General features: G+C 39.2%; 1 protein-coding gene across 1 annotated transcript in view; it reads right to left on the reverse strand.

Moving 5' to 3' along the window:
• Positions 1 to 240: 240 nt before the first annotated feature.
• Positions 241 to 16,121, reverse strand: part of COL4A4 (collagen, type IV, alpha 4) — a 60,649-nt gene continuing 44,768 nt past the window's right edge. Inside the window, exons 32-44 of the mRNA XM_010001663.1 lie at positions 15,933 to 16,007; positions 15,356 to 15,463; positions 14,917 to 15,024; positions 11,571 to 11,642; positions 10,647 to 10,775; positions 9,139 to 9,246; positions 8,154 to 8,309; positions 7,416 to 7,514; positions 6,113 to 6,244; positions 4,061 to 4,177; positions 3,174 to 3,362; positions 1,105 to 1,391; positions 241 to 504 (exon numbers count right to left, since the gene is read on the reverse strand). Of these exons, the coding sequence (XP_009999965.1) occupies positions 241 to 504; positions 1,105 to 1,391; positions 3,174 to 3,362; positions 4,061 to 4,177; positions 6,113 to 6,244; positions 7,416 to 7,514; positions 8,154 to 8,309; positions 9,139 to 9,246; positions 10,647 to 10,775; positions 11,571 to 11,642; positions 14,917 to 15,024; positions 15,356 to 15,463; positions 15,933 to 16,007 (1,844 nt within the window). The remainder of the gene's footprint in view (positions 505 to 1,104; positions 1,392 to 3,173; positions 3,363 to 4,060; positions 4,178 to 6,112; positions 6,245 to 7,415; positions 7,515 to 8,153; positions 8,310 to 9,138; positions 9,247 to 10,646; positions 10,776 to 11,570; positions 11,643 to 14,916; positions 15,025 to 15,355; positions 15,464 to 15,932; positions 16,008 to 16,121) is intronic.

The raw sequence follows: 16,121 nt of genomic DNA on the forward strand, positions 1-16,121 counted from the left end.
GGGACAGTTTTATTGCATTAAGTAGTTTACACTGGATGTTACTACCTGTAGTAGATGCGAGGACATGAGTGGATGAAGCTCAACAGACTTTTCATCTTTCAGTCTTACACTTCCATTCCAACAAAAAGAACAGTGTTGCTCACTTTCAAATATACTAAAATATTAAGTAGTGTTTAAACTTAAGTATGTTTTTTTCATCCTGATGCAGGTCTCTCTAGCTTTTCATTCCCGTCTGGCTTGTTAGCCATGCCTCAGACATACCTGGCATCTACTGATTTTTTTCCTTTGTTCTTGTCCCTCTTTAAGAGTTCCAGAGAGGGGGGCTGATGCAAATTGCAGTTCAGGCATCACTGTTGTGAGCCAGAAGCTGTATTCATTAGCAAAAAACTGACATGTTCCCCGCTGCCCCTGGCACTCAATGAATGGTGCTGATCTGAAGTCTTCCAGGCAGCTTCCAGGTGACATAAGGGACTGCCCACCACCCTGATCACCAGATCCAGTGTGCTGGAAAGAACAATGAAAGAACTTGGTAACTGTGCATGAAAAACAGGTAAACTATGTTCATCTCTTTTTCTGACTTTTATTTGCTTTTAACTGTAATCTTTTTGGTGATCTTTAAGTTGAGGTAAGGTTCCTTTGCTGGGGAAAATCCTAACTAGCTCTGTGATGAGTTAATCTCAAAAGTCTAGAGCCAGCTCACTTACTTTTCTGGTATTTATCAAACTGAAGAAAAGAGTAATCCAGGTGGATTCTAAACAATGCAAATGTAACTGAAGGACAGCACTAACAAAGAGCTCCAATTCTGAAAACTGTGGTTTTGTACATGAAAATCCCATTGTTTATTAAGGACAAGCAAGCAAAATGTTTTTAATTGTAAGAGCTTTGTAATTGTGCAGCTTAAGGCTATGACTTCTGTATATACAGCTACTGTCAGGTCCTGCTCTTTGAAACTGACCCTTGATTCCTTTCTTTTTGTGAATTTTCCTTTCTAATGTTTGCTAGATGTTGGGTAGTTTACTTTTCAGAGCTGAAAGTCCCTGAACCTTCAGAACATACAAGCTGCATGAAATAAACATATATGTGATCATGTGTGCAGACTCTTACCATCAAAAAGGAATATCCTATCCAAAGGCTTCTCCAGTTGGCTGGGCAGGGAGGAATTGACTGATCCTGGCTATGAACTGCCACAGCTTGGGCTGGGGCCTCACACACAGCACATCTGCTGATGTAGGGCTGGATTTCCTCTTCAGAGAGTGGCACCATTGGCAGAGGAGCAGCACTGGACAACCAGTAAGACTTGTCATTCCGACTGGCGTAATAACAAACTTGGTTGATGTTACAGTAAGCAAAGGGCATGGTATTAAACATAGGAAGACAGGATCCTGCCAGACCTGAAAACAGCAGCAGATTATGAAAATTACTCCACTTCTTTCCAGGTAAGTTGAAAACAGTATTCTGGCCAATGTTGCTGCAGAACTATGTATCTTACCAGGAGTTATGTAATTGACATCTTAAGTCTCCCAGGCTCTTTACCAAAAAGGCTGGTTAAATTGAAAACAAGCTTTTTTAACAAGTGTCTTCCTTTGGCCAATAATGTTTAATTATGTCACAATCCAGTATTTAAGCAGGATGTAGTTTGTCACCATGGGAAACAGTTGCTATAACAAATTTCTTAACTTTGCTGATGCTGAGAAATAAATTGGACACAAGGTGGTGGCTGGTTTAAAAAATGAGCTATTTACAAACTACTTAGGAGCAGCAAGAAAATAAAAGCCAGTGCTGATAAATAGAAACTTTTTGTCAAGTATGACAAGCCCTTGCTACCAGGGCACTAACCTGAGATCTCGGCAGCTGTTCTACTGCCTTCCAGAAAGTATTCACAGAGTCTCAGTGTGAAATAAAAGGACTGGAGGATTTTGCAGAGCCTCCAAAATTCTCCTCGGGCAGACATCGATGAGAATTTAGAAATGACTGGAGCATTCTTCAGTGTACTTCAGAGATGAAGTTCTTCTCCCAGAACTGAATTTTGAACAGCTTCATGATGGCCTATTTAGTTAATAACTGCATGTGTGTTCTGCCTTGAACTTTGTGCATGATGTATTATTTCTGTAATGCCCCAAAAGCCAAATGCCTTATTTAAAGGCACATGACATTTCTATACTGAAGCCAGTTTTGTTTATCACTGATGTTTTGTTCCAAAAATAGTAAAGGATCTGAAGTAGTCTGAGTAAGGAAAATGCCTGCTGCAAAGAAAAATCTGGTCACAGGAAATAAGGACTTTTTCTTTGGATCTTATTTTCTTGCTGTTACAAGGCATTCTGTTACCAACTGGCTCTCCAGGGGAATGTCCAATAGTGAAAATATTTCAAAACAACACTGCTGTACTAAAAATCTCTCTTCATTACTCCTTTAAATACTTTTTTTTCGTCAAACTTATTAGGTCCTTGATCTTTCCTCCTCAGAGAATTCTCTGCCTCTTGTATAATAAGACAACAAGAATTCAGGAAATTTCTTCTGTGTAAATTGCAGCCAATCAGTTTCTTAGCCTGCAAGTCAGGCAGCTTAATTAGACAGCTAATTTTAGTCAGAATTGTAGAAGACTTAGAAGAAATTACCCAAGACATGAAAAGGGGTGTATTTGAGAATAACTTGGCTCTGCCTTTTAAAAAAATAATAGCTTCTGCCTCAAAAGCACACAATTCTGTTGTACATATGATGCATAAATTACGTTATAAAGCTTATTCATACTATCCAACTGCCACCATCTAACTTAACCAGCTCTTTTTCCCAAGCTGCCTCTACAATAAAACAGAGTGGATCCTCCAGGGAATTAGAGAGTGGCCAAGTGAGATTCCTGATCTAGGAATAACTCTCCAGTGAGCTCAAAGACAGCCAAGAATTATTAGCCAGGATGAGTGAAATAAACAACCCATCTCTCCAACTTCTATTCAGAATTACTTAGAGGCAGAAATACTTTTCTCATTCAATTACATGCCAGCAGCAAGCTCCTTCAAATGGGTCATGTCAAACAGGGAAGTATAACCAAGTTCATTATAATAAGTAATTTGTTGAAAAAAGTAACTGGTGATTCTATAGTCTGCTCCATTACACTTTGTGTAGATGACACCACATTAGACCTTAATTAGAGAGCAATTACATACTATAATACATACCAAGATCTTGATTATGAGCTTTCTCTTGTCCTTCCAGGTACAGCAGACTGTAGCCAGTCCATAATTTGGGCATTCCCTGTGGACAGAGTGGTTCTCTGTCTGACTGACTGTGAAGGACAAGCAAGAATCCACTTGCAGATCTAATATAGGGACCTGGTGGTCCTGGAATGCCAGTCTGGCCAGGTGGACCTTATGCATAGGAGAAAAGGTAAAAGAAATTTACTTGTGTGAACACATGGCTAGTGTGAACATTTAAGTGTTCAGTAAGGGGTTTGTGGCTGAGTATAATACAACTTTGCAGGTTGACATGGGCAATAGAGAGACCAGTAGACTCATGTTATCTTTTTTATGAGATAAAAATAAACTAGATTGTCACAGCGTGCTTGACAGTTGGCTTTTCTATTGTGCCTCTGTCCTGTGCAGTATGGATTAAGAAAGGAACTGAGGTGGGAAATGATCTCCCAGACTCTGAACTGAATTTGAATCCCTGCAGTAAGTCAATGCCCTTTCTTCACATACGTATTAAACCATTAATTTCTTAAAAAGCAGTCACAGTTAAAATACAATTTTAATTACTCACAGACAATCACACCATTAGCCCTGACTCAGAAATGCATACCTGTTGATATATGGTGTTAAAGCATGTGTGGTTAATTGCTTTTCTGGTTAATAATGGATGCTGAGATAAATTTTCTTTCAATAGGTGGTCTTATGTGTTGTAAAATCATTCACAAATGTCACTATCAGTGCTTGAACTGAGAGAGGCAAAAGAAGTTTCATGTATCTCACATTAGAGGTGGATGTAGCCATGTGTGAGTTGGGCAGCAGAGAGAAGACTTAGGCCATGCATCATCTCACATCTCCAAAAAGCCATGTTCCATTCTTACCTTGTGGCCCAGTGAATCCTTGCTCTCCCATATTCCCCTGGTCACCTGGTGGTCCAGGTGCCCCAGGTAAGCCATCTTGACCTGGCAGGCCATATGACCCTTCTTCACCTTTTCTTCCTAGGTAAACAAAAAGTGTGCACTTTCCCTTCATATGGCTGCCTTTAAAGGTTACGCGTTGTCCGAGGTTACACAGCCTGTGTAGGGCCAGTCAGCACAACTGACATCACCAAGAAATGCTCCTCCAGGACAGAGGTGCAGAACTGCCTTATGCTGAGACTTCTCTTAACAAATTCTTGTCTTTCTGCCCACAGCAGTAGCTCAGAGGCATGACTTTAGTAACAGCAGCTGCTGGTAAGGTTTTATGTTCTCTCTACAGAATTGTTATGATTTACATTTGAAATCAAACCACTAACAAACATTATTATGACAAGCCTCTTGCAGAATTCCCATCAGTATCTGTTCCACATTATGAGTTATAGCTCGTCCTGTATCAGGCCCTCATCTTTCAGGAGCCAATTCAGCAAAGTCTTTAAACATGTACTGAACTTCCTGTGAAGTAATGCAGGTATTAGAGTATTTACAGTGAGGATTTTAGGCTCCCACTGGCCTTATCTTTTCCTGTTTTCATATGTATGTGCATTTGTCTACATTAGCAGATGATGTCAGTAAAAGAGAGGTCTCATGTACACAGCACAGATAGTGATGGCCCTGTTCACTGGAAACTCCAAACATACCCTGAGTTGAATGAAGTTACCCTTGCCAGGTGTTACTGCCCTCAGCAGTTTCTTTTAGTAATGAATGGTTTTCAGATTATTGTTTCTCTAGTACCAGAGTTGCTTCTCATTAATGGTGTGTTTTATTCCTGGCACATTTTGCTACTTAACCTGCAGACTGAGTAATTCAAGGTTGTCTCACAACATTCAAATTTTCCCCATGCTACTTTTTACTAGATTCATTAAGAAAATCTAAACCAGTCAAAGCCATTTAACAGCTTTTCAATGCTAGCTGCATAGTATTTTGCCAAAGCTCAAATACACCAAAGTTTTAGTAATATGCATCACTTTTGCCAGTAAAGCCTTCAGTTTGCCTTCCAAGCCAAGAAAAAATTGGAATTCTGTTATGTTAATGAAAGGTGAAGCATTACTAAGTGCTTCTTTCTTAAAACCAGTGCAAGTGTGTATCCCAGCATTGCTTGGCTTTACAGAAACTGTTTTAATGTTTCATATAATGGGAACACTGTCATTCAATCCCAGAAACACCTTTTAGTTGGCAAATCAGTTGAGATATGTAAAACTGGATCATTCACTGAAAATTGCCTTGTGTTCACTTTCATGGGGGGAGTAATAAAGGTCTAAAACTACATAAGCTGAAGGCACCACATCTAGTCACAACCTAAACTGAAGCTACTGCACAGACATGCTACACTGTATTTCTCTGAAGATGGCCACTCTGTTGGAATCATCAGTACCTCCATGATCTTGTTTTCTTTTTATCTGTCAGAATGTTTCAGTCTTTCATAATTTCTTTTTAAGATCTCTTTGTCCAGTTTTATTTTGTGATAACTTTTTCATGTTCTAATAGCTAGATAAAAAAGGCTGTTGTAGCCACCTCTCTGATTTCAGTGTCCTTTTAGGACTCTGCTTAGCAAAGCCTTGTGATTCATTATTGCTGAATTTTAAAGCATGTGTATTTTTAACATCACCCAAACATAACCTGTCTAAACTGTAGGAGTGGTTTGAGGCCTTTGCTTTTTCATTTGTTGGTAAAAAGGAGAAGTACTGTTTGAAGAATTCTTTTCTCAAAAGTGCATGATGCTTTTGCCCTCCCTGGCCTAGGAAGAGGGAATGCAATGTAGGCAAGCTCATCTAGCCTGGTTCAGCTATATTGATCCATCAGCCTTGGCACTAACCAGCCCACTACATGGTTCTGGAGACGGTTAATAAGGGCAAGAGACAGGGTAAAACATAGACAAGTAACACTGATACTGATCCTTTTCAATTTGTTCTCTAAATGGCTAAAATACACATCCAAGCTTTAAAAACACAAGCTTACCTGGAGGTCCAGGGTGGCCTATAGGCCCTGGTAATCCTACAGAGCCATCATGTCCTCTTTGCCCTGCTTCCCCAGGAGGCCCTGGGATTACAGGGCAGGAATCGTCTATTTTTCCTGGTTCACCAGGGTCACCTACGGTGTGTAATAGGAAACTAAATTAGACAGAAGATTGGTTAATAGCTCCCATGTGAAAAATCAACATGACTGTTTGCTGGTTTGGGTATTCAAGTGTATACTTTAAGTATTTTAAAATCTTGAATTATTGAATCTCACTGCTTTAAATTTTACTCTTAAGTCTTTTAGAACAACATTTAATAGCATGGGGTGAGCATGTGTTAGCAAGTGCATAGCTGATGTGTTTCAAATATTTGCTGTACAGTTTCTATCTTCATGTGCCACAAACTGATTCGAGTTCAAGCCTAAAGTCTACCCAACTTCAGCACAAACACCTTAGCAGATGTGAAGATTTACAGTACTTATACAACCACAGAATAGGTGAAGTATCAATAGGCAGGCCGAAGTAGCTAAGCCACAATAGCAATTTAAGATAATTACTAAAATAAAAATAGAGAATGGCCATATTTTGTGTATAAAAAAATTACTGGGACCTACTGGCTATTTTGGAACAAAATCAGGGTCAGATCAATTTAGTTAGATTTAAGATTTCAGCATTTGTACTAATCCAGTGTTGGGATCCAAGCTTTTGTGAAGTTTTTGGCTAGAAAGTGTCCTGTGTAACAACCAAAAAGAAAGTGGTAATTTGAAACAAAAATATTTTACAGGTCTAACTGGTATCATACCATGAGACATCTCAATATAGCATTATCATGATATTGGTTTGCTTGGAGGTACTAGCTATTCACTTGAAAAATCTACGAGAAATATGCTGTAGTAGCAGTATCTATTCTAGCAGGCAATCCAAGAACATATTCTAATAAGAGAGGATTGCATCTGTACAGAAGGAAGCCCATGTGAAAAGAACAATCATCAACAGTCATGAACTTACCTATGAAACCTGAAGGTTTTTAAAAATGAGAAGGAGGTTGTGGCCATTGTGGTGCAGGTGGAAATGAGTTTCAGGCATGTAAATTAAAGCAAGAAATCAGAACTGAAATCACTTACATGAGGTGACATTAGAAACAAATACATATAGGAAATTTTTACACAACTCAAATGAGAAATCAAGTTTTTTCTGAGATGGTTTAAATTATCAAATTAAATTATTAAGCTTTAATAAGATTATTTGTGAATAGAATGATCATGGTTACAGTTGAGTGGCAATGAGCAACAGGTTCATAAGTACCTGTGGGACCTCTGGGACCAGGTTTTCCTCGAAAACCTTGGTCTCCTGGTTGTCCTATAACACCAGGTGGACCCTGTGGGCCATGGATTCCCATAGGACCTAGAAAGAAAACAGTTGTGCTGTTACATGTAGTTCTAGTTTAAGAAGATGAACACATAAATAAGATGAAGTCTTGGCTGCTTGAGTAACAAAAAATGTGTGGGATAGCTCAGCTCCTAGAAAGAAATGCACATTTCCCTCATCTCTCCTTGGTCTTGAACCAGATTAGAAGTCATTACTTTTTTGAAGGGGTTGGTCTAGGTAAGACTTCTCTACAGTGTGTGGGAAAAGCAAAGTATGTAGATTCCTGTTTTCGTACTAAAGAATCTGTTAAAAGCCCAGATGGGGTAGATGTGAGACTGAGTTGGTTCAAACACAACTGCATCTTCCATAGTTTTTCAAGACCCTTGCAGAGATGTCAAGGTTTGCTTTATCTGACAGTGTAAAAAGTGTTACTGTCTCATTCTCAGGTTGCCGGGAGTTTTCCAAGAAGTTTCTGTAAGCAGTACATGAGGATGTGGCTCTATTCTGACCCTCTACCCCAGCCCTATCTTATCTCTAGGTAGTAAGGCAGAGCTACAAAATGTCCAGCCTGTCATCTTCTTTCTGACTCAGTCTCCATGTCTCCCCTGAGCACAAAGCTCAGTTGCACAGGGCTGGTTAAATGCACATGCTACTTAAAGCCATCTCAGATCATACCCTTTGGGCCCCTTCTTCCTTGGTTCCCTGGAGGTCCTCTGGCTCCTTGTTGCCCTCGCTGCCCAGGGTTGCCTGGTGCCCCTTGAATACCGGGATCACCTGGATCTCCTCGTACAAAGATAGTCTCTCCAGGAGGACCAGGATTCCCAGGGTGACCTATGGTAAAAGAACTTTATTCTTAATATATGCACGAAGTGTAAACCTCTAAAAATAGCCATGTTCAGTTAGCTCTGGAGCTTTTGGTTTTTTTTCCCTGGGATGTAGAACAGCCCTTCCATGTCTTTGGAAATATTAGCATTAGATGTTGTCCAAGGCATTGTAAGGAAGGCAGTGATAGAACTGTGTAGATTTCTGCATGCAAGCAAAAGGTGACAAGTTAATGTTACATGCCTTGAGATACTGTTCCTCTATATTTATTACAGTGTTGCTTACCCTTTCAGTGTCCATTCCTTATTTCCCAATAGGAATTAAGCCTTCATACTGGGTAAGGAAGGGTTCAGATAATGCTTAACAGGTCAGAACTGCTTGAAAGAGTTCCATTTGAGGACCAAAATTTTAGAATTGTCTGGATCCCTTGGCAATCCCTGAAGCAAGGTCTACATAAATGCTTACAAAAGAGTTGCCAGCTCTAGCTTTCCTATGGATTTAGATTGGAAAGCTTTCTGTGGGTTTACAAACTAGGCAGGACCTTGGATAATGTGTTTTATCCTTCTTGCTTGGAATAGAGGCCACTAATCTTTTCTGTTTACTTCTGCAGAAACTGAGATCTGTCCTAGCAGTAGAACTTTTACTGTGTTACAAAACAGGCCAGCAAAGGGCTGTGGTGATGTCTCCAGTGTTCAGTTCTGTATATCCACTGAGGTACTGATTGGTTTCTTGTTCTCTCTGCACTTTTATACCTTGCTCCACAGACAACAACCCAGTCACTCTTGGTAGCCTCAGGGACTTTTTACATTATCAAATTTGGTATTTTGGGTTTTAATACCTCTGATGCCATCTAAACCAGGTGGTCCTTGATCACCTGGAGGACCAGGATAAGCACTATCAGGAGATATTCCCATGGGTCCAATGGGTCCAACAGGTCCTCTTCGACCTAAGGGATCACATTTAAAAAAATCTGAGGATTTTTTTAGATTACAGAAATAAGTAACTAACTATAAGAAGTAGAGAAGTCATGAAGGTCATGTATGCTTTCAGTTGTATACTGAACATACCAGTGATTAGGCCGATGAAGACTAAATTATTACACTATAAAAATGTAATATTTGTTATCTTTTTAAAATGTAAATTATTTCCATAAAACCTACTTAAACTAAAGAATGCATCGTCACACATTGGCATGTGGCCACAAACAGCTGCCTTCTCCAGGATTCTAACAAAGGGAGAAATGGTAAAAATGTTAAATGAGTCAGGACTACGGAATCATTCTGCCTGGGATTAAGTATTCACAGATTGTTCCTAGCAAAAGTGACTTCAGCTGTTTCCTAAAAACCTCAGTGAACAAGATGAATTTACTAGCCTTAAATATATTGATTTCTGAATTTGTAATTTTATTTTTATTTTTCAAAATGAAACATTGGTGCTCTTATATGTGACAGGCAGGAAGAGTTACAGGTTATTGACCTCAATGTAACATTTTTCAGTATTGGCAGCTTGTTAGCACGTGTCGCACTCTGTTGTTTTCTGTTTCCTATAAAAAAAAAAATCTAGTTTCTTCAGTCTTGTTTCCAAACCCATCCGTCCATTTTCTCTGTAGTGAGCTCTCCCTAATTTGTCAAAGCTGGACACATTATGCTGCAGGAGGCCTTGCTCATCCGAAGTCAAGCAGTGTTAATACATCACAAGAAAACCAAAACTTCCTTGTGTTTAAGTAGAATTTCCTGTATGTCAGTTTGTCCCCATTGCCTCTTGTCCTGTCATTGAAGACCACTGTGAAGAATCTGTCTCCACGTCCTTCCCATCAGGTACTTGTACACATAGACAAAATCTCACCTGAGCCTTCTCTTCTGGAGGCTACACAGTTCCCACTCCCTCAGCGGCTACTCAAAGACAGATGCTCTGGTCTCTTTACCTTCCTAGTGACCCTTCCTCAAACACTTGCTTTTTCCTATTTCTATGTAATTCCTGTATCACCAAGGCTCTTAAATAATCATACCACTCTTGTGATACAGTTCCTTCTTGCATTTACCTCAGAGTTAATAGATTCAGTCTGTTTCTGTGACTGCCGACTCTCCTGCACTCTTTTTCTTCAGGAATTTCTTCCCAAGGAGCAAGACAACCTAACAGTTCCCTGAGTGTGTCCAAGTCATTTCCTATTCTCATTCTTCCTTCTCCTGTAATATACTGGGGTCTCTGCGTCTACTCAGGAATCATCAGAATGCTATTGCAACAGGAGTATTTTTATGGAGGGAATCTTCTTAGTATGTCGCAATGTCCACACTAATTCATTTCAACTCTGCAGGAGGCACCACTAAGAAGAAAATCCTTTCTTACCTGGGAATCCTGGGAACCCCCTTTCTCCAGGGGGGCCTGGAATACAAATACCAGGCCATCCAGGTTCACCTCTGTCTCCTTTTGGTCCAAGTTCTCCTGGGTATCCTGGGGGCCCTGTTTCACTTTGACCTTTATAGGAAAACAATTATGTACATAAAACTTACAGTGAGTACAAATACAGATGTGCAGAATAGAAATACCAGCTGCAGATGTTCCCCTTGCAAGGGTTGCCTAGTGCTGTTTTTCTAGTTCTCTCTTGGAAGCTGGATAGAGTTTTGTTGAATCTGGCCCTTAATTCATCTCTTTCAAGGGAATTAATCTCTTTGCTTTACTGCTCTTCTTCAGGGGTTATTTTACATGGTGTCATTACTGTCTGTAACTTGAAATACAAACTGTTTGCATGGTCCTAAACTTAATTTTCTATCAGCATAAATTTGTTATCTCTAGCTAGATGGTGAGCACTGTTTTTTAATCCTGCTTCAAAAGCACCTTTCGAAAGTTGCAAAAAGATCAGCATGAGTGAAATCCAGGTTCCTCTTAAATTCATGGCACAACTCCCATGGACTTTAACAAGGCTGGGTTTTCATAGATCTCCTTTTAATTTGTTAGTTTATCTTTTACACATAAAAAAACATGGAGACTTGGCACTACTTTGACTCATCTGCACTGAATATTTTCATTTTATAAACAGGAACTTTTAAAGGTTCCAACACCTCTATGCAAGTAATGGAATCTTTAATGTTTTCTCCACAAATAACTGCAGGTGTGTCAGTAGGCATACTTCAAGTTCTGTTTGAAAGTTTAGTCTCAGCCTTAATGACACCTTCTGGGCAAGGCAAATATCAAAATAAGGTGCATCATTCCCTGTACATTTAGTCATTGAAGAGAAGATTTTCTGTTCCACACAGTTTTTCCCCTTGTTACCTGGAGCTCCTGCAGAACCTTTTTGACCTTTTAGTCCATCCAAGCCATCCAGTCCAGGCAGTCCAGGAAGACCTGAGAGGTATTACAGGCATGACTAGGTGTCACAATAATCCTTTACAATCAGAATTAATAATTATGCCATTTTTTTCTTTCTGACAACACTTTCTGGATCAAGGTGGTAATTGTTGAATGTGATTCTTATTGGCTACTAAAGATGAGATCACATTGCACGTGAGTGCAGTGTTTTTGGAAAGGAAAACGTGAAAAATCTGAAAATAGCATTCATCAAAGCTAAGCTTCCCATCAAAGCAATGAGAAAACATACCTTTTAACCCTTTACGTATTTCCATACTGCAGCTGGCAGCAGGAAGCTCAAGGTGGTGAATCTCATGTCTGTGGATAGACTGCTACATGTGATTAGCTGGTACAAAGTTAGCTGTGTTATCCCTGTGACCAGGTGACAGGGATGCAGATTCTACCTCAATTAACTGTCAAGCTGGGACTTCTTTACAGTTTCTGTTCCAAGTGTACATGCAATTCAATCTACGGGCACTAGAAAGAAGCTAAAGTTGCACCTGGCTGTTTTTCCCTGGTCCTGCAGATTTCACACAAAAACTGCTTTTTTGAAACACACTATGACAAAAATTTCTTGAACAGCACCAAGTCTTTGAAGACAAAAAATCTAATTGAGACCTATGCTGAAATGTGATAGTACACAGCAGCTCTGTCACTAGTTGTATTTGCTGGATGACTAGATTACAGGCTGAGTGTTCATGATAGTAAAAAGTGACTTTTGCTTTATAATCTGTGCATTTTTTAAAACTTCTGAAACAAACAGTAAAAACAGGTGGCATTTTCTTAACCCATTTTTAGGAAGTTGAACTAATCTGAGATTGCAGCAGAGGGTAAAAATCTGTCTTTAGCACTTTTTGGTTTCTTAAATTGTATAGATGAACTATCAAGTGTGAAGACTATACTTACTAAAGGCAGACAGAGCCTATCACCTGGTGACAGGAACAGATTAGGTAAAACTGATGGGTCACTGGGTAACAGGTTTCAAGGAGGTTTCAGGCAGAGGAATAGATTGTGATGCTTCTTGCTCCAGAGAGGGACAGATTAGAGTAGATGCTGGTCATCAAGGAATTGAACAACACTTGGTGCCTATTCCTGCCTCTATTCCCCCTTTGCTGCTTATCTGCCTGATTTCCTTCCCTACCAGTTTCTCTTCCTGCTGTGTCTTCCCAGTCTAGTTGCAGATTTTTCAACAAGTTTGAATTATGTTTGTGCTGTCTCCTTTTCCCTGTCTAGCTACTTCCTGGCACAGAAGATATAGGTTCTCAGTTTCAGTTCCTGTGCTTTATCCCAGCATGTTCTGCAGGACACAAGCCTGCTGCATATCCAGTGTATGTATCATGGGAGAATTTGTTGCTTTACTTATGCACAGAGGAATGGATATATATTTTTTAAAATTTTGTAAGGTGGTCAAATTTGGCAGGGACAAATTGCTGTAGGAGCAGCAACACAAATGTCCTTCATCGACTGCTTCACTTGTCAAATTTGAAGGTCCTAGTGCAAATACATTGATAACATAGTCTGTATGTAATCCTCTTTATAATACAGGGTACTGGTAATCTGACCTGTAATATCTTCTATGCCCTTAATTAACTGCTCTTTAACCTTTTATGACACTGTAAGTCTCAGTCCTACTTTCAGTAGCCTGCCTGTGCTTTGGACATGTTACCATTTTCAAATTTATGTAAGAGTTGCATGCCAATCTGGGGAACTGACCAGTGGCATTTAAAAATGATTATGAACTCCTAATGATTTTTGGGACTCAGGTCACCATTTAAAACTCTTGATCTTTAGCTCATTCAGTCCAGATTGATGGCTTGGTCTGCTTGCTTTCCAGGGAATTCCTGATGCATTTGCCAACAATCCATTATAACATCAGCACTTGTAATTCTAGACTTTTGGATTGCTATAGTCCCATATTTCTAGGTACAGCTGAATTGGCTGACCTGTGTATGAACCACTGTTTCTGTATTTTACAACCCAATTCAGCTTCTACTTGCACAAGTAACTCTGCTAATGTTCTTAATATTAACTGATTCATCAAGGATTACATACACAAGTGAGGCTTGCCAGACTAAGCTCTTAACTAGTAAAACTATCTCTGTAACAAAGAAAACGGGATTTTGCTTTGGTAGATGCCATTTAACTCTCTTAATCTAAAAGTTCTTCAGGCACAAGGCATTTAATGTAAATGAGGAGCAATTAGACTAAGAAGGCTGTACACTTAGCTATGAACAGCCAGTTAACCATTTCACTTCTGGTATTAGCAACAGCATTAATTGAAAATTACAACAATTAAATGTTCTTATGTAGATTATGCATCAGCAAGGAATCTGTCATGGCAGTTTAAATTGGCACCACTTACTTACTGGAAGCAATCATAAATTGTCTCCATTTTTTGTTTAAATTTTCAGTAGTTTATAAGAAACCTTCTAAATTTTTCCTTAGGCTGAATTTGAAAAAGTGAATCTATTGTCCTCTCTAACCATTTTTTATAGCCCCAAGTGTTACTTTACTATGATTTCTGTTTTATGCGTCACTAATACTATTATTTCTGTCCGGGAACTGGTTATGAAGCACACTATAACAGAGAGAGGATACAAAGTACATAGTTCATACCTTTCTTTGTGAAGTGTTAATATAACTTACAATTTCAGTATATAATTGAGTATAGTAAAAGTCAATCATGTTGTTCAACAAAACAAATGTATAGATGAACTGCTGTTCAATCTAAACACAACAATCATTTTGAGAAGCATAAATTAGGATTTGGAAGAAACATCTTTATATTAAATCCACCAAAAATCAATTTTTGAAAAAAAACCAAAAAAACCCACCAACAACAAAGCCCAACCCAAGTTCTCTTACCACAGGTTGTTAAATCAAATTTATAAGGAAAAAAGCTGTCAGTTGCAGTCAGATGGTTTTGTGGAGTAACAGTGGCACTCCATGGTGAAAAGGTAGAAGACAGCATAATTGAAGTGAAACATGAATTACTGCAAACTCCTTTTCTTTCTTAACTTCTGTCAGTTACATCAGCTGAACCAGAATCTACTTCTACCTTCCTTACTCATTTTAGATTATAGCCCAACTTTCTGACGTTGAAATTTTTTTACTTTCCAAAGGTGATGGGAACTAGCTTAATTAATCTAGTTGTTTAAGAGGATACAGAATTAAAATCATGTTCACAAGCCTTTTCTGTTTTCACTACTTAGAGGGTATTTATGTGTGGTGCCTTTACCTTACCAGTAGAACTGCACTGTGTGGTGTTTACCTTTTCTGCCTTGGGATCCAGCTAATCCTTGCAATCCTGGAGGTCCCAAAATTCCATGTTTCCCTTTTTCTCCAGGTTCTCCTGGCAATCCATGAGGACCTGTAGCTCCTGAAAGTGGGGAAAAAAAATAATCTGTGAAGATGCAAATCTATTAAACTGTTTTGTTGGGTTTTTTCCCTTCATGCTGTGTGACACACTGCATCAGAGGTACCTGCATGTGTCTGGGAATGTATGAAGAACTGATGGATCTTGCTCTCCAAGATTAAGCAGACTACTGCTGCTGTCTATAGGTACTGAAATAGCTTTCAGTACAAGCCTTCACATGATCTCAGATTTCTTTAGCCTCCTTCGCAGAGGTTTCTCCTCAGCTGCATTTTCCTGTTCCCTATCACTTATGAGCTGTTACATGGCACTCTTTTTTTTAAAATTTTGGCATTACCTGGAAGTCCAGGTATTCCTGGGTATCCAGGGTCACCCTTGGATCCTGGTCTTCCAGGTTGCCCTTGGATACCTGGTGAACCCTTCTCTCCTGGAAATCCACAAAGTCCTTAAAAAAAAAAATAAAAAAAATTCTAGCATTTATTTGTTTAAAGTTGCCCATTCTTCATCTCTTTGTAAGTTTAAAAATCTCAAAAGATCAGGAAAGGGTTTCTGGAGTAAAAGAAGGATTTTATTAATACACTTCTGATCCTTGTAGCTCTTTGTTAACAATGAATTATACTGATATCTCTGGTGATACCTGAGAGAGCAGAAACTGCTAGCAAGATAAGCCAAGCTAGGTTTTATTCTGGTAAGTATGTTCATCAGTGCTGCATTACACAACAGCAGACTCTACCTCCCACCTTCATGCCAGCCACATTGCACGTTGCAATGCCTCTCAGTCCTTGGGCTTGTAACTGTAGAGAGTATCACCTGTGCCAAATAGGCACAGGAAATGGAGCTCTGTCCACTAACAGAACTTAAGAGAAAAAACAAATTCTTAATTCCAGTTTTTTTCTTTAATCAGACAGAGGTACCTGGTGATCCTGGATCTCCGGGAGGCCCTTTTCGACCATGCCTTCCAAGCAGAGGAGTTGAGTCACCTCTCTTGCCTGTTGAGTTACAATGAATTTAATTTCATACAAGTATGCTTTTCATCCATAAAAAACAAAGGTGGACAATGTTGTAAGATCAGATAATTTACTCATAGATATTAACAGCTGTAC

Source organism: Chaetura pelagica, unplaced genomic scaffold (assembly GCF_000747805.2).
Source record: "Chaetura pelagica isolate M959 unplaced genomic scaffold, ChaPel_1.0 scaffold207, whole genome shotgun sequence".
NCBI classification, from domain to species: domain Eukaryota; kingdom Metazoa; phylum Chordata; class Aves; order Apodiformes; family Apodidae; genus Chaetura; species Chaetura pelagica.